The sequence below is a fragment of the Panthera leo genome, chromosome D1 (genome assembly GCF_018350215.1).
Source record: "Panthera leo isolate Ple1 chromosome D1, P.leo_Ple1_pat1.1, whole genome shotgun sequence".
NCBI classification, from domain to species: Eukaryota; Metazoa; Chordata; class Mammalia; order Carnivora; family Felidae; genus Panthera; species Panthera leo.
In genome coordinates, this window is record NC_056688.1 from 56935195 (window position 1) to 56953989 (window position 18795).

The 18795-nt window shown below is 38.7% G+C and overlaps 1 protein-coding gene across 2 annotated transcripts in view; it reads right to left on the reverse strand.

Annotated features, from left to right (window-relative positions):
* The window catches only part of RNF169 (ring finger protein 169), a 99275-nt gene that overhangs the window by 11886 nt on the left and 68594 nt on the right, over window positions 1-18795 (reverse strand). For both annotated transcript variants that reach the window (XM_042905079.1, XM_042905080.1), the window contains exon 4: window positions 14585-14703. In XM_042905079.1, the coding sequence (XP_042761013.1) occupies window positions 14585-14703 (119 nt within the window). The remainder of the gene's footprint in view (window positions 1-14584; window positions 14704-18795) is intronic.

Sequence of the window (18795 nt, forward strand, 5' to 3'; positions counted from 1 at the left end):
CAAACACATAATGAAGTCATAAACAAGAGAAAGCAGCATTGTCTAAAAGGCAACTGGCTTAAAATTTCCATTGCCAAGAGACCAGATGGTTTCTGGGATGTAGAGTTAGGCTAAAAATACCCACCAACACAATGAGTCTGACTTACAAAGAAAGAAAGGAGGGGCAGCCAGTATAAACATGCAGCTGGAAAACTAGAAGATTTAATGCTTATAAAATACTGCTTAAAGGGTTTTCAAATGGTAATACATGATACAAAAGATTAGATAGCTCATGCTCTGAACTGTTCAATCACCACTCTCACATATCCAAACCATAGTAGCTTATTAATTAAACTCTCAGGTCTGGCAGAGCTGAGTTCCACCTAGAAGCTAAAGGCTGGAGAGGAGCCTTCTTCCAGCCCCTAGCCTGGGTGTATGAGCCCTCCCAAACGTCACCACATACACACATACTTGAATGAAACCAGAAACCTTCTTAGGCCCAGTGGTAGCTGCTGTGCACCCAGAAATGGGTGAGATTTTGTTATAATCCTTCCCTTGTGTATTTATGATCTGGGTTATCTGCCTTGTGTACACTAGTATTATTTCTTTTTTTAAGTGTACAGTTTAATGGTTTTTAATTCGCATAGTTATTTAACCATTACCACAATCAATTTTAGAACATTTCCATCACCTCATAAGGAAACCTCATGCCCTTTCGCTATCACCCCTAAGCTCCTGCTTCTCCCCAAGCCCTAAGCAACCACTGATCTATTTTCTGTCTCTACCTGTTTGGCTATTCTGGACACACAGCAGTAGATGTTGGTGATAGATGGAGGAACACTGCTTTCACAGCTATATTCTAAAAGGACTAGTATCATGCAAAAGGACTTCAGTCCCCTCAAAAATGAGGAAAATTGGACAAGTTCTTATTTACCTCTGTAGCAACCCTTTATCTTTTTAGAACAAGGCAGGGTATAAATTAAACAAAGAGAAGGAAGGCAGTTTTCCCTTGCAAAGGTAGATCATTTCAAGATGAGGTTCCAAGTGCAGAGCCTTTGGTCACAGGGTTCCTTCAGTAGTTTGATAGAAAGTGCATAGGTTTGGGATAAAGAGAGACCTGAGTTCTAGTTCCATCTCTGTCATTATAATGCGGTGAGAAGCTCTTGGGTGAGTTACTTAACCTCTTTGAACTGCATTTTCCTTAGCCGAAAAATGGGAATAGTATAAAAAATCTTGTAGGATTAATGTGATAACTAAATGAAATGAGGTGTGTAAAGTACTCAACATGACCGGAAGCACCGGAGAAAAGCTAGTTCCCCTGCTACCACTCACCATCCCACCCTCTGAAAACTACCCAGGGCCTGGTGTGGCAGAGAAATTACTGGCACCTATAAAACCTGCTGCTCTCCTTATGTTCCACATCACTTCTCCTTAAGCTATGTTCCCTTTGCAACCACATTCCACTACTTTTAACACGATTTGTCCTCTTAATAACCAGTTCATCTGCTTGATTTGTTTCAATTCCTTTATCCCTCCCCAACACACACACACACACACACACACACACACACACAATGTGCCCCAGACCATCATCAAGTCTTGTGGTTTCTTTTAACTCATTACCTCATCTTTCTCTCACAGCCTCCTCTCCCTTATGGTTACCATTTGTTCCCCACACACAAACTTGCTAAGTCTAATCCTTAGATTTTTACGGAGTTTTCTAACTCCCCTCATCCCTTTCTTTTCATGCCATGGCCTCATTTTCTCCACTCTTAAAAAGTCTGCTTTAAGCCACTTCGAAATTTTTTTTTTAATGTTTATTTATTTTTGAGACAGAGAGAGACAGAGCATGAATGAGGGAGGGTCAGAGAGAGAGGGAGACACAGAATCTGAAGCAGGTTCCAGGCTCTGAGCTGTCAGCACAGAGCCCGAAGCGGGGCTCGAACTCACAGACTGTGAGATCATGACCTGAGCCGAAGTTGGAAGCTCAACCGACTGAGCCACCCAGTAAGCCACTTGCAGAGGCTTTAGTTGAGAGGTGGAAAGAATCTTAAGAAATTATCCAGTAGGGATGCCTGAGTGGCTCAGTCAGTTGAGCATCCAACTTCAGCTCAGGTCATGATCACACAATTCGTGAGTTCGAGCCCTGCATCTGGCTCTTGGCTGCCAGTGTGGAGCCTGCTTCAGATCCTTTGCCTCCCTCTCTCTCTGCCTTTCCCCTGCTTGTGCTCTCTCTTCAGAAATAAATGAACATCAAAAAACAGTAATCACACAGTAAAAGACCCTGCCCAGCAAGCAGGTAGGCCTAACAACCTGTCTTTTGCATAGATGAGACAGAAGTGGGTCCAGTGAGTTTACTCAAGCTCACACAACGTCCCTACCATCTCCCTAGACTATCCTCCCCATCTCCACCTCTTTGGCTGTGCCTCCTTTCATCAATTCTGCAGCTAGTCCTCCAATATCATACCGCTCGTGTCTCTATTTGGTATCTGAAAGCATATGTATTTTCATTTGTTCACTTTAAGGAAGAGGGACAGGTCTGCATATTTTAAGGAAGAGGGACAGGTCTGCAACACTGACTGGGCATGCATTTATTATTGCTGAGTCTGTTAGTTTCTGTCTCTATCTCCCCTCAAACACACCTTATAGTAAGCATCTTAGGTATCATTTGATGTGCCCCACCCTGAGCCACAGACTCAGGCTTAAAGTATTTGGACATTAGAAAACAAAATATGTGGTTAATTTCTACTTAATAAAGGCTTAATTACTACTCAGTGGGAAACAGTTTTCTTTTATAGAATCTCTAAAAAAAGTACCATCGTAAGCTATTGTTAATGCATTTGAAGGCTAAAATCAACTTTATAATATATAAAACTTTATAATATATACACTTTATCAGTGTGGTACTAGACACCCCCCACCCCGTATTAATCATATGGAATCTAGTCTATAAAAACAACCACCAGCCAGTGTGTCCCTCTACAGCGACCTGAGCCCTCCCTCCTATGCTGCAAGTTTGACAAGTTTGACAATCGATTTTGACAAAGCTCCAGTTTAACCTACTACAGCACAAGACTTACTCAAACATTCCCTAAGTATTTATTGAGTGGAGGCTCGATATGCCAGACACTGTACTAAGCAGAGCAACCATAATGGTGAACAAGATGCTGTCCTTGGTTGCAAGGGGTTTAAAGTCTAGTGGGGAGATGGGCAGAGGCAGTATAGGGGTCTATAAAAAGGTGATAGGGGACAATTTTGTAAAGTGGAAAGAACCAAGAAACCTCGGTTCTAACTCAGATTCCTACTATTCTAGCTATCTACGATTTGGCAAACCATGTTCTCTCTCTCCGGGCTTTAGTCTTCTCATCAATAAAAAAAGAATTAGGTAAGATAATATTTAAGATCCTTTTCAGAGGGAGGGGCCAACATGATAGAGAAGTAGAGGGATCTGAAGTTCCCTCGTCTCTCAAACACAGCAGTGTTGAGGCCAAATGACTTTGAATTCCAAGAGTCCATGTGGCAAAGTGACAGAAACTTCTCCAGGGACCCACCAGGACAACCTGTCAGGCCATAGATGCGTGGCTGCGAATTGGGAGTGATAAAATGGGCAGACGGCAGAGGAACAGGGGAGGGATCCCCTCTGCAGAGAGACAAAGGGAAGAGAAAGGCTGGGGAAGCGTAAGACTGTATCTGGACAAGAGAAAGATCTAATCTCTAACTGTGGGGCTTTCTCCAGACTGGGGCCGACTGCCCCGTTCACACACCTGGGGAGGAGGGGAGCCAGCCCTGTGCTCGGTAACTAGTTCAGAGGCACAGTCCACAGTGGGAGAAAGCAATCCCCTCTCTGGAGTGCTGTGGGAAGAAGGTATATATCCTTTCAAAGGACAAAGATTGCCTGCGCCTGCCAGCCAGAGACCCTATATCCAGCGGCGCAGAGCGGCACTTTCCCCAAACCAGGACAGATGGAGTGGGAACCTTAAAGACATAGGGGTTTAAGTCCCAGAAGAGTGCCAGGGAGGTGCGGGAACTGGCGGAACAGGACAAAACACCTCGTTTGTGCCCACGGCACAGTGAGGATAGCTTGAACAGAGTGATTTGGGACACCTGGTCCGTGGAGGAGAGCCTGGGGTGTCACCATTTTTCTCCCCACCACCAAGGTGGGGCTTCAGGGAAGGGACAGTGGGCCTACATCAAACCACGGCCCTCCACACCTGGTAACTGCTATCTCCTGGAGAGGCATAGGCGCTGAGGACCAGACAGCCCCTCCTCCAGACTGTGGCTGTTGCATTGCCTGATTAAATTCTCGGACAATTATATATATATATATATATATATATATATATATATATATATATATATATATATATTCTTCCTTCCTTTTCTCCTTCTTATCTCTTTCCTCCTCTAGTCTGGTTAATGTGGTTGTTGGTTTGTTTAATCAGACATATTTAATCTATTCTCTTTATACATGTTCTACACCTCCTTCTTTATTTTCCTTTCTCTCTGGATTAAGCCGTATAGTTTTTCTGGTCAATTTTCTTTTCTTTTTCCCTGCCTCCTTTTTTATTTTTCTTCCTCTCCCTCTCTGGATTAAGCCGTATAGTTTCTCTGTCTGGTCAATTGTTATTTTATTTTATTTTTCCCTGCCCTGTCATTTCTCTCTTTGTATGGGATAAGGCCTCATCCATCAGCACTGCCTCCACCCTGTTTACTTGTAGCTGGTGTTTCTGTTTTTTCGCCTTTTTTGTTTGTTTGTTTATTTGTTGTGTGTTTGTTTTTGTTTTCTGTTTTTTGTTTGTTTCCTTTCCAGGGCTACTTCAATGAACAAATCAAAACACACCTGGTGGAGGGTCCAAAACATCACCACGAGTAGGGAGAAAAAGTAACCAAAGTCACAACAACAGAGAGCAAGTAACACCTCCAAAAACACCTCCTGAAGGGTGATGCCCTGGAGAGTGTATGACCCCTCTTTAATATAGTGCTCGCAGGTGCAGGGCACATAACAAGCTTGTAAAACACATAAGGGACAGAAAACTAGCCAAAATGACAAAATGGAAGAATTCTCCTTAAAAGAAATTCCAAGAAAAAAATGACAGCTAAAGAATTGATCAAAACAGATGTAAACAATATAACTGAACAAGAATTTAGAATCATAGTCATAAGATTAATCGCTGGGCTTGAAAAAAGCATAGAAGACAGAGAATCTATTGCTGCAGAGATCAAGGAACTAAAAAATAGTCATGATGAATTAAAAAATGCTGTAAATGAGGTGCAAAATAAACTAGAGGTGATGAGAGTGAGGACTGAAGAGTCAGAGGGGAGATTAAGTGAAATAGAAGATAAAATTATGGAAAAAGATGAAGCTGAGAAAAAGAGAGATAAAACAATTCTGTTCTACGAGGGGAGAATTAGAGAACTAAGTGATTCAATAAAACAGAACAATATCTGTATTGTAGGAGTTCCAGAAGAAGGAGAGAGAGAGAAAAGGGCCGAAGGAGTATGTGAACAAATCATAGCTGAGAACTTCCCCAATCTGGGGAAGGAAACAAGACATTGAAATCCAGGAGGTACAGAGAACTCCCTTCAGACGTAACTTGAATTGATCTTCTGCATGACATATCATAGCAAAACTGGCAAAATACAAAGATAAAGAGAGAATTCTGAAAGCAGCTAGGGATAAACAGGCCTTAACCTACAAGGGTAGACACAGAAGGGTAGTAGCAGACCTATCTACTGAAACTTGGCAGGCCAGAAAGGAGTGGCAGGAAATTTTCAATGTGCTGACTAGGAAAAATATGCAGCCCAAATCCTTTATCCAGCAAGTCTGTCATTCAGAATAGAAGGAGAGATAAAATGTTTTCGCAGAGAAACGAAAACTGAAGAAATTCATCATCACTAAACTAGCCCTACAAGAGATCCAAAGGGGGACTGTGAGTGGAATGTTGCAAAGACCACAAAGGATCGGTGACATCATTACAAGCATGAAACCTGCAGATAACACCATGACTCTAAATCAATATCTTTCAATAATAACACTGAATGTAAATGGACTAAATGCTCCAATCAAAAGACATAGGGTCTCAGAATAGATAAAAAACAAGACCCATCTATTTGCTGCCTACAAGAAACCCATTTTAGACCTGAGGAACCTTCAGATTGAAAGTGAGGGGATGCAGAACCATCTATCATGCTACTGGAAGTCAAAAGAAAGCTGGAGTAGCCATACTTATATCAGACAAACTAGATTTTAAACTAAAGGCTGTAGCAAGAGGTGAAGAAGGACATTATATCATAATTACGGGGTCTATCCATCAAGAAGAGCTAACAATTATAAATGTTTATGCACAAAATTCAGAAGCACCCAAATATATAAAACAATCACAAACATAAGCAATCTTATTGATAAGAATGTGATTATTGCAGGGGACTTTAATACTCCACTTACAACAATGGATAGATCATCTAGACAGAAAATCAATAAAGAAACAACGGCCCTGAATGATACACTGGACCAGATGGACTTGACAGATATATTCAGGACTTTTCATCCTAAAGCAGCAGAATACACATTCTTCTGGAGCACACATGGAACATTCACCTAGATCACATACTGGGTCACAAAACAGCCCTCACTAAATATAGAAGAATTGAGATCATGCCATGCATACTTTCAGATCGCAATGCTACAAAACTTGAAATCAACCACAAGAAAAAGTTTGGTAAACCTCCAAATGCATGGAGGTTAAAGAACATCCTACTAAGAAAAAATGGGTCAGCCAGGCAATTAAAGAAGGAATTTAAAAATATATGGAAACAAATGAAAATGAAAATACAACAATCCAAAACCCTTGGGATGTAGCAAAGGCAGTCCTAAGAGGAAAATACAATGCAATCCAGGCCTATCTCAAGAAACAAGAAAAATCCCAAATACAAAATCTAACAGCACACCTAAAAGAACTAGAAGCAGAACAACAAAGAAACCCCAAAGCCAGCAGAAGAAGAGAAATAATAAAGATCAGAGCAGAAATAAAGAATACAGAATTAAAAAAGAAACAACAGAACAGATCAATGAAACTAAGAGATGGTTTTTTGAAAAAATAAACAAAATTGATAAACCCCCTAGCCAGACTTCTCAGAAAGAAAAGAGAGAGGACCCAAATAGATAAAATCATGAATTAAAATGGAGTTATCACAACCAATCCCTCATAAATACAAGCAATTATCAGAGAATACTATGAAAAATTATATGCCAACAAACTGAACAACCTGGAAGACATGGACAAATTCCTAGACACCCACACACTACCCAAACTCAAATGGGAAGAAACAAAAAAAATTGAACAGACCCATAACTAGTGAAGAAATTGGATCAGTTACCAAAAATCTCCCAACAAGTAAGAGTCCTGGGACAGATGGTTTCCCAGGGGAATTCTACCAGACATTTAAAGCAGAGTTAATACCTATCCTTCTCAAGCTGTTCCAAAAAACAGAAATAGAAGGAAAACTTCCAGATCATTCTATGAAGCCAGCATTACCTTGATTCCCAAACCAGACAGAGACCCCACAAAAAAAAGGAGAATTACAGGCCAAAATGCCTGGTGAACATGGATGCAAAAATTCTCAACAAGATACTAGCAAATCAAATTCAAAAGAATTATTTATTCATATATATATATATATATATATATATATATATATATATATATATATATATATCCCTGAGATCAGGAACATGATAGGGATGTCCACTCTCACCACTGTTGTTTAATACAGTGTTGGAAGTCCTAGCATCAGCAATCAGACAACAAAATGAAATAAGAGGCATCAAAATTGGCAAACAAGAAGTCAAACTTTCACTTTTTGCAGATGACATGATACTCTACATGGAAAACCTGAAAGACTTCACCAAAAGACTGCTAGAACTGATACATAAATTCAGCAAAGTGGCAGGGTACAACACCAATGTACAGAAATTGGTTGCATTTTTGTACACCAATCATGAAGCAACAGAAAGAGAAATCAAGAAACAGATCCCATTTACAATTGCACCAAGAACCATAAAACCCCTAGGAATAAACCTAACCAAAGATGTAAGAGATCTGTATACTAAAAACTATAGAAAACTTATGAAGGAAATTGAAGAAGACACAAAGAAATGGAAAAAACATTCCATGCTCATGGATAGGAAGAATAAATATTGTTAAAATGTCAATACTACCCAAAGCAATCTACACAATACAATCCCAATCAAAATTGCACCAACATTCTTCTTGAAGCTAGAACAAACAATCCTAAAATTTGTATGGAACCACAAAAGACCCCAAATAGCTAAAGTAATACTGAAGAAGAAAACCAAAGCAGGAGACATCACAATCCCAGGCTTTAGCCTCTACTACAAAGCTGTAATCATCAAGACAGTATGGTATTGGCACAAAAACAGACACATAGATCAATGGAATAGAGAACCCAGAATTGGACCCATAAATGTATGGCCAACTAATCTTTGACAAAGCAGGAAAGAGTATGCATTGGAAAAAAGACAGTCTCTTTAGCAAACGGTGCTGGGAGAACCGGACAGCAACATGCAGAAGAATGAAACTAGACCACTTTCTTACACCATACACAAAAATACACTCAAAATGGATGAAAGACCTAAATGTGAGACAGGAAACCATTAAAACCCTAGAGGAGAAAGCTGGAAAAACCTCTTTGACCTCAGCTGCAGCAATTTCTTGCTCGACACATCTCCAAAGGTAAGGGAATTAAAAGCAAAAATGAATTATTGGGACCTCATCAAGATAAAAAGCTTCTGCACTGCAAAGGAATCAACAAAACTAAAAGGCAACTGACAGAATAGGAAGATATTTGCAAATGACATATCAGATAAAGGGTTAGTATCCAAAATCTATAAAGAGTTTACCAAACTCAACACCCGAAAAACAAATAATCCAGTGAAGAAATGGGCAGAAGACATGAATAGACACTTTTCCAAAGAAGACATCCATATGGCCAACAGACACATGAAAAGATGTTCAACATCACTCCTCATCAGGGAAATACAAATCAAAACCACACTGAGATACCACCTCACACTGGTCAGAGTGGCTAAAATGAACAACTCAGGAAACTACAGATGCTGGTGAGCATATGGAGAAATGGGAACCCTCTCACACTGTTGGTGGGAATGCAAACTGGTGCAGCCGCTCTGGAAAACACTGTGGAGGTTCCTCAAAAAATTAAAAGTAGAACTACTTATGACCCATCAATAGCACTAGGAGGAATTTACCCAAGGGATACCGGAGTGCTGATGCAGAGGGGCACAGGTACCCTAATGTTTATAGCAGCACTTTCAACAATAGCCAAACTATGGAAAGTGCCTAAATGTCCATCAACTGATGAATGGATAAAGAAGATATAGTTTATATATACAATGGGAATACTACTTGGCAATGGGAAAGTATGAAATCATGCTATTTGCATCAACGTGGATGGAACTGGAAGGTATTATGCTGAGTGAAATAAGTCAGAGAAGGACTGATACATGTTTTCACTCATATGTGGATCTTGAGAAACTTAACAGAAGACCATGGGGGAAGGGAAGGGGAAAAAATAGTTACAGAGAGGGAGGAAGGCAAACCATAAGAGACTCTTAAATACAGAGAACAAACTGAGGGTGGATGGAGGGGGTGGGGAAGAGGGGAAAATGGGTGATGGGCATTGAGGAGGGCACTTGCTGGGATGAGCACTGGGTGTTGTATGTAAGCGATGAGCCATTGGAATCTACCCCAAAAACCAAGAGCATACTTTACACACTGTATGTTAGCCAATTTGACAATAAATTATATTAAAAAAAAATAACTAATAAAAATAATTGAAAAAATAAAAACAAACCCCCTCCCCCTCAAAAAAGATCCTTTTCAGATCTAAGAGTCTACATTCTAAAAGAATATAACAAAATAGCAGCAGTAACAGTCACTGAATTATCATGTGGCAGAAATCTTGCTGGGTACTATTTACTTAAGATACAATTTTATATGGAATGGCAGTACTGGCATTACTGCATCACTTTCTTCTTCTTCTTTTTTTTTTTTTTTTTTTCATTTTTTAAACTGGAAAGAGGATAGATGGTTAAATTATATCCTTTTTACGGTTAGGCCCTAGTTCCAAGAAGAATCCAAAGTGACTTACTGCAAAAATACATAAAAACTGAGCCTTAACAGAGGATATAGATCACATTAAGTAATAAATATGGAAAAAGTATACCAAAAAAAATTTTTTTATTATAGGCTATGTTGAAAGTCATGACGATTGAATTGAAAACTCTGTCCTAATCCTAAACTTCCAGATAGCAAAAGCAAAGAGGAAAACGCAAGTGGACATGTAGCCTTTTGAAAAGATACCACCTCAACAGAGAAAGTTTTCCAGGCTGAGCTTTTAGAAGAATTTGCAATCAGGTTTGGTTTGATTCTAGTGGTGAAGAAGGGAATGAAGAGTGTAGGGAAATAAATTTAAACCAATTTTTCAGATATTTAAAATAAAAGTTTAACTTTACAATTATATATCTTATGGTTTAAGTTAATTAAAAAAATTTTTTTAATGTTTATTTTTCAGAGAGACAGAGTATGAGTGGGGGAGGGGCAAAGAGAGGAAGACACAGAATCTGAAGCAGGCTCCAGGATCCGAGCTGTCAGCACAGAGCCCAACACAGGGCTTGAACTCACGAACCACAAGATCATGACCGGAGCTGAATTTAGACGCTTAACTGACTGAACCACCCAGGCACCCCTCAAGTTAATTTTTCTCAATTAACATATATTTTGTGATTAACTTAGAAATGATCTTGGATTAACTATTACTCTGCCTACTTGAAAGACGTTTCATTTTTTTTTTAATTTTTTTTTTCTAACGTTCATTTATTTTTGAGACAGAGAGAGAGACAGAGCATGAACGGGGGAGGGGCAGAGAGAGAGGGAGACACAGAATCGGAAGCAGGCTCCAGGCTCTGAGCCATCAGCCCAGAGCCCGACGCGGGGCTCCAACTCACGGACGGCAAGATCGTGACCTGAGCTGAAGTCGGACACTTAACCGACTGAGCCACCCAGGCGCCCCAAGAAGTTTCATTTTCAATAAGGCTCTAGAATTTTATGAATAATACTCCAAAGCCCTCTTTGCTTTGAATTTTTCGAATAAATGGAGACAGAGCTGTTGGCAAGACTCATAGCCAGAATCAACCAATGGATTCCGTCCAAAATAGCTATCCTATCAGGCTTACTCACTCTTACCTCCATGCCTTTGGGCTTAAGACAGAAAACTTTACAAAGTAGGTAAGTAAAACAAATACAGATTGATTTCCTTTAAATACAGTTGTAAAAACTTTCAAAGCTTTGGGGCACCTGGGTGTCTCGGTTGGTTAAGTGTCTGACTTCAGCTTACTTAGGTCACGATCTCATGGTTCATGGGTTTGAGCCCCGTGTTGGGTTCCACACAGAATCCCCGCTTGGGATTCTCTCTCTCTCCCTTTCTGCCCCTCCCAGAGACTTGTGCTTTCTCTCTCTTAAAATAAATAAACTTAAAAAAAAAAACAAAAAAACAAAAAACTCTGAAAGCTTTTACATATGACCTCTCTTTAAGAAAAGAACTTACAGAGAAGACCTATTCTCTTGTTGTTTGTTGCTTAACACATGGAAAAAAAATGCATGTGAAATATCCAGAAACGATTAACGATGCTAATACGTTTTTTAATGTGGTAAAATATATATAACATGAAAGTTACCATTTTAACCATTTTAAGTTTACAGTCACATTGTTGTGCAACATCACCATGCTAATTATTTTTTAATATATCCGTATGCTACATCTCATTGTGTTAGAGTAAGCAGTTAGTTAGGCTTTAACAGGATGCCTGGAGGCCAACAAAGGAGGTGGGGCTCGCTAGCCTAGCAGGGAAGTTAGAGACCTTTGCTGGCAGCACAACAAAAACAAACCCACAGAAGCCAGATCAAATCAAACAGGCCCAAGATGAAGAAGGCCAGATAGAGATGCAGACCAAGTAAGGGAGAAAAGGTATGAAATCCTGCTCCCAAGAAATCCCCTCCCCAAGTAATAAATATTCCACCCCCTAGTTAACAACTGTCAATAAAAGAAACCCAAACCCCAGGGTGAATAGCTCTCCCTTGAGCTTGCCTCCTCTCACATCTTGGAGAGCATACTCTCACTTTAATAAACTTTTCTACTTGCACTGCTCAGCTGTTGTGTCTGGTATATCCTCGAATTCTTTCTTGCAACAAGACCAAGAGCCTTCGGAGACATCTTTGAGATGAGGGTTCCGGGTCTCCCCAGTTCACATGCAACAATTTCAGCACTAACATGTCCAAATTGTTTTTCTAAGTATCTTTTGGAACTAAAATTTAAATATTTTCTTATCTAAGGAAAAAAGTATGTTGACTAAATAAGACAGGCAATTCACAATATTATGGTAATAGATTTTCCAGCCTAAGTTTTCCAGGACATCAGCAAACTATGTCCTAAAAAGATAAGCCTACCAACCAAATCCAATGAATTATTTTAATAACTGTACTTCATTAATAACTGAACTCAGCCCACAACCTTGGACATTTGGAAAAAATGAATGCTGAAACCCAGAAATGTGTAAGACAAATCATAAGCATTCCTTAACAGTAAGATGTTAAGTGAATGTTTTCCTATAAATTAGTCCCATTGTGGCTCAATGATATACAGTAAGGGCAAGGATGGGCCGAGGAGCAGGAAAATAAGATATGTTACAGATATTCCAGAGCCACACATAACTGAAAGCATACCTCTGCATAAGGGCTTTTTACATTTTACCCTTTAGAGAAGAATTTTCTAAGTTCCTTGCTAGGCATTTCTAAGTAATGACATATTAACCTGCTACCCTCTTTAAAAGAATGAATTACAAGAGTAGAGACTAGAATTGGTGATAAGTAATTCAATGGCACAATTGATCAATATCCACTCCAACTAATTGGGGCAATTTGACCTTAGCATATTTGGATTTCAAGACAAATTTCTCTTTTTTCCAAGTCATTTCAAATTTATGAGATATTAATTAACTTATCACAGACTGCCTAAAAGCAACATTTATTTGTTTCAGTAAGTATTTACTGTGACTTGACTAAAATGAATGACATGATCTGTTTCTCTTCTCAGTAGACCTCTAATAATCATTAAAATATGCCTTCTATAAATGGGGGCAATCCATATATATACAATCAGCAACTGAAAAATCCTTAGTCAAGCAGTCTTGAATTTTTTAACTTTAGGGGGCATCTATAGTTCAAGCTCATATGCACAATGCAAGCATTTCATCTTTACCATAAATGGAAAGTAAACTGGCTTATATCTCACTTATTGGGTTCTGATTACATCAATCAAACCTAAGTGGTTACAATACAGTGGCCATTAAATGTCAAATGAATGAATAAATACTCTAGGAAAGAGCCTTCCTGGAAGGAGTTGCCATTACCTGCAGAAGGGGAGGCCTTTAAGGGAAGGGGAAGGGGGAGGGGGGAGGTTTAATTAAGTCTATTCTCAGAACAAGAAAATCAGACTGCTCCAAAAGAACACACACAAAAAGGATTTAGATATAAACATTACATCAGGAATCATAATAGTACATGCATTATACATCTTAAACTTGGTAGTTTTGGGAGTCATATTTATTAGTGATTAGCAATAAAAAAACTTAAAATGGAACCAAGTATATGTCCATAGGGGCAGCAAAAAAGAGAGATCTACTTCACAGTGCTGCTGGGAAGAAAGAGAGGAACCCTAGATATAAGGGTGAACAATGCTGGTTTTAACCAAAAACAGATAACAAAATGGCATAAAGATTGTGTCTTTTCGTCTTTATATTAAAACAGAGTGCATGGTATATAGTAGCTACTCACAAAATGTCTGTTGAATGAATGATTCCTTCTTACTTCCTTCCCCCATTTCTTCTTCCTTTCTTCCTATTTATCACTCCTTCCCCCTTCCTTTCTTCTCTCATTCTCTTTTCTTCCATCATTCCTCCTTCCTTCCTTTTCCTTCCATCTAGCGCTTCATTATTCCCTCCATCATCCAACATCCATCCAATTTCTCCCTCCTTTCATCTCCACAGCCTGCAAAGTCTAAAGGATCAAGAGATTTCTTGACAAGGTCTTAAAAACTTTGCAGTTTGTCTTCTTGAAACCTATTCAAGATATATTTTAGTTCTAGGCAGTGAAAATAAAATCAACTGTGGCCTCACTTCCTACTAAGAGAAAAAACTCCAGAGAGAGAATCGACGGATGTTAGCAGAAGCTGACATTGTTGTTCCTTCCCAAGATAGAAAGATCACACTTTGTAGCACAGAAAGTAGCATAATACTACTCTGAGGATACCAGAAACAAGTAAAAATTACTTTTAGATCAGCCCCTTGTTCCTAGTCCATATTTGAAAACCCAATTCCCACATCTTTCCCCCATTCCCACCTCTCCCTCCCAAAAGTAGCTACAACAAATACTTTTGCTCCCCCTACTCCATCCCTTTAGTCTCATACTCCAGAATGGAAGAACCTTGACTGACTTTAGTATCAGTCTCTTACCCTGCCAGGAAAGCTAAGGAGTAGGAGTTGTTCTTGGAAACAAATGCCGAGCGATGTGTCTGTGTCATCTTGCCTCGGGAAGGTTCTTCGTTCTCTGAATCTGAGAGGCGTGCAGGACACTGGCAGGAGACAAGGGAGACAACATTGTCTATTTGTGTTCCCATGGAATCTCCCATAGCTATTGTTCCACGTCTATTATATGTCATTTCTCTCTAAGCACCAATGTTTCCAACCGCTTCTTGGAGATCCCAATCTGGATATTCCAAATAGTTCAAACTTAATATATCCAAAATTAAATTCAGTATTTTCCTCTCTAAGCCCCACTACCAACCCATCTAGAAGCCTCAATGTCATTATGACTCTTTCCTTTCCCTTTCTTCAAAGTCACAGAAACACTGCATAGAGGTTTTGAGTACCCCCAACGCTTCTAAATATTTTATTTCATTTATGCTTTATATAGGTCCTATTAAGAAGGGATTACCTTTCTTCTACAGATGGCAAACTGAGGCCCAGAATAATTAATTTGCATAGGACTGTAGAGTTAATAAGTAGCTAACGCTATTACTTAAATCCAGAGTGTCTGTCTCCAAGTGCCTTCATGCTAGTTCCACTCTACCCCATTCTACTCCTGAAATGCCTTTCAGACAGAACTCCTTCCATGTATACTCATTGTCATTGCCTTTCCTTAGATTCTCATCCTCTTTTTCCTGGACTGTTGCAATTATCTACTTACTGGTCTTGTTCTCTCCAGCCTTTTTTCCCTCTAATCCTACCATACTATTAAGCACACAAATATAATCCTGTTACTCCCCTGCTTAACTGTTGGTTAAAGGATAAAGTGGAAACACCTCAGTATGATACAATAATCTTCAAAAACTAGACCCAACCTTCTTTCATGATTTTTCTCCCACCAGGTCTCATAAAGGGAACTCCTTGAGCTCTAGTACAACCAAACTACTTTCTACTCTCCATGTACCATCAAAGACTTTCAAAGGCTCTGTTCTGAACATGCTACTCCCTTTGCCTAAAACTCCTATTCCACATTCTCTGCCTAAAAGAAATACTCATTGGCCCTTCAGAGGCATCTGAAATGTCACTTTCTCTGCAAGGGGTTCTAAATACCCCTAGAATCAGATTTTTCCATCTTGTTGATACTCATTCAGTTACCTTCATTTTATTTTAGAGTCTTATTTTGAGTCTTTCAATTTACATTTGAAGTTTCTTTACACGTACTTAGAAAAGAGGTCTGGAAGGTTATTTACCAAAATGTTTCTAAGAGTTACCTCTAAATTGTTAGATGACAAGCAGTTTTTCACTTTTTGCTTTATAATCTTTGATAAGACTAAATTGCTATACCAGATTGTTTTCCAACAATTCACATTATTATTGGTATTAACCATACCATAACAAATCATAGATTGTCATGTCCATTTTATTTCCACTCCACATTGATAACAACAGATGGTAATATCTTCTAGAATAAGCACTTTCTTCCCTCCATTGAATTGAATTTGATAAACATGTACCCAACACCTATGATGTACAAAACAGTGTAGGAGATTTTAAAATAGCTAACTCAATTTTAAAGATTGAGTTAGATTTTAAAATAGATTTTAAAATAGCTTACTCAACAAACTTATAAATCTAGTAGAGAAACACAAATACACAACCATAATCTAAGGGAGAATGAAATAAATCCTGTAAAAGTTACAACGTTGGGAGGGGAGAGAGTAGATGATAGGAGTAGAGAAACAAGTGAGGAATCCCTAATAGGTTCCAGGAAGGTGACACTTTGGAACTGGGCTTGGACAGATGAACAGCTTTCAAACAGGTAAGCAGGGTGGCATTTCAATTAGATGAAAATGCAAGAGAAAAACTCTAAAGAAAGAAAAGCATAAAGCTATATATTTGGGGGGAAAGTAAACAGGTCTGTTCTCTAGAATTTGGGGGTATGAGCAAGGATGGAAGATAAGTTAGAATTACACTAAGGACTTGAATGTTAGAGTACAGAATTCTCATTTACTTTCATAGGAAATGAGGTGTCACCAAGTCTTTGGGAGCAGGAAAGCAAAATGATCTGTTCAGCTCTAATCATAATGTTCTCTCTATAAAAAACAATCCTTCAGCTGGCTTTCCACTGAGACCACTTGAGCTTCTCTTATGTCCCCATTTGAACGTAGTCTTGGCTAAACTAAACGAAATTATTTTTTTAACACCAAAAACTCTTAAGACATATTTAAAGCAAAATCAGAGCCATGTAAAAGTCCTCAAAACAGACAAAAGCAAACAGAAAAAGAGGTAAAATAGCAAAAATCTAAAACTTTAAGTGTTCATAAGTGAGATTTTATTCAATGTGTTTTTGTATATAAAATGTTTTGAAACTGGGGCGCCTGGGCGGCTCAGTCGGTTAAGTGTCCGACTTCAGCTTGGGTCATGATCTCACGGTTTGTGAGTATGAGCCCCATGTCAACCTCTGTGCTGACAGCTCAGAGCCTGGAGCCTGCTTTGGATTCTGTGTCTCCTTCTCTCTGCCCCTCCCCCACTTATGCTCTGTCTCTATCAAAAATAAATAAATGTAGAAAAAAATTTTTTTTTATGTTTTGAAACTTACTACTACCAATAAAAACAAATCTGAGGATTTATACTTCTGGATTCCTTTTAAGATCACAATCAGGTTACAATTCCTTTTAAACTAACAAAATGCAGTTGATTTCTATTTCAAAGTTGGTAGTGGCAAAAGAAAAAGCAATTAGAGCAATTTCCTGGCCTTGACATGAATTAATACGAGAGATCTTTTCCTGGATGAAACTTGAATCCGGCAAGGCCAAAAACAGCAGGTTCTTTCTATCAAAGGACCACAGTGAAGGGTAAGCTCTCTTTGTCAAGACTGGTTTGTCCTAAAGAGAAAGGTCCTTCTGGATCATTTTGCCTGAAGGCTCTAAAGGACAGTCCTGTTGGGGTAAAGAGGCAAAGGTTGCTGTCTAGAGATCACAGACCACAGTTGGGGCTACTAGTCAGAAAACACTGTAGGTGCAAGACATGTTTTATTCTCGCCATCCTAGTTAAACTGCATACTGTCCAGTAGCAGTCTTTTTCCTTTTGTAGTTCCCAATGAACAGAGCATTAAGAGTACACAAGCATTTCTTATTTGTTAAATTGAATCTTATGGAAGAGTGAAACCCTCTAAAATGCAAGTGATTGGTTTTGATAAGAATTAAATAATAACAATTATTATTATAAATGGGATAAAAAATGCACATGCATGTTGATAGCAGCAATTACTATTGATCCAAGAAAGCTTAAGTAACTTCATTTCCTGAAGGTCAGGAAAAATACCTTTGCAAAGAGTAAAGCCAAAACACAGTGAAATTAAGTAACCTGGCCAAAGTCGTACAGTCCGTTACAATGCTGGGATCTGTTTAAGGAGCAGACTTCTGAAGGTGTAGAAAAAATTTTTTTCCTTCCATTCTATGTTCTCTGTATTAAATACAGTAAAGCTTTTATTAATTCCAGCTTATTGGGAAGCTAACCTGAAATACTAACAAGGCTAAATCACAAACTATTCTAAAAGATTATGACACTAAAGATATTGTAAGTACACACAGCAAGCAACAGAAAAAGGTCTGATCCAGTAAGATTTAACCAAAGAAAAAAAACCCAATTGTAATTATCCATTTGAGCATCCAGTAGGCCTTCCAAAAGTGCTTTCATACATACATTAAATATACCATTTACAACCTTTTTGAGTAATTTGCTTGGTAAAAAAGTGATGAAAACAATTCAGGCAAGATTTGCAAGATTAGAAGTCTAGAGTTAGTTTAAACTAAGGGTTAGCGTTAGTTTAAACTAGGTAACTTAGGGTTAGCTTAAACTAAGTAATCTGATATTGAAGTCCTACCTTATATCTAGCACTGTGTTGCTTAAGGCATTAAAAAGAATAAAAGGAAATCAAATACAAGCTTTAAGGAAACCTAGTTGAGAATATAAGATGTACAAAACTCAAAGGTCAAATCACAACACAGAAGTCAAAACGACAACACACATGTAAGTAGTATTGAATAGAACAGTATTGAATAGTAGTGAATAGTATAGAATACTCCACAAGTAGTATCCTGTACTAGGTTTTTCCCCTCACTCACTTTTTTTCCCCACTGTTCCTTAATCTTTTCACCCAAGTCTCAATTGTCTCATTCAGAATTATTTTCTCCAGC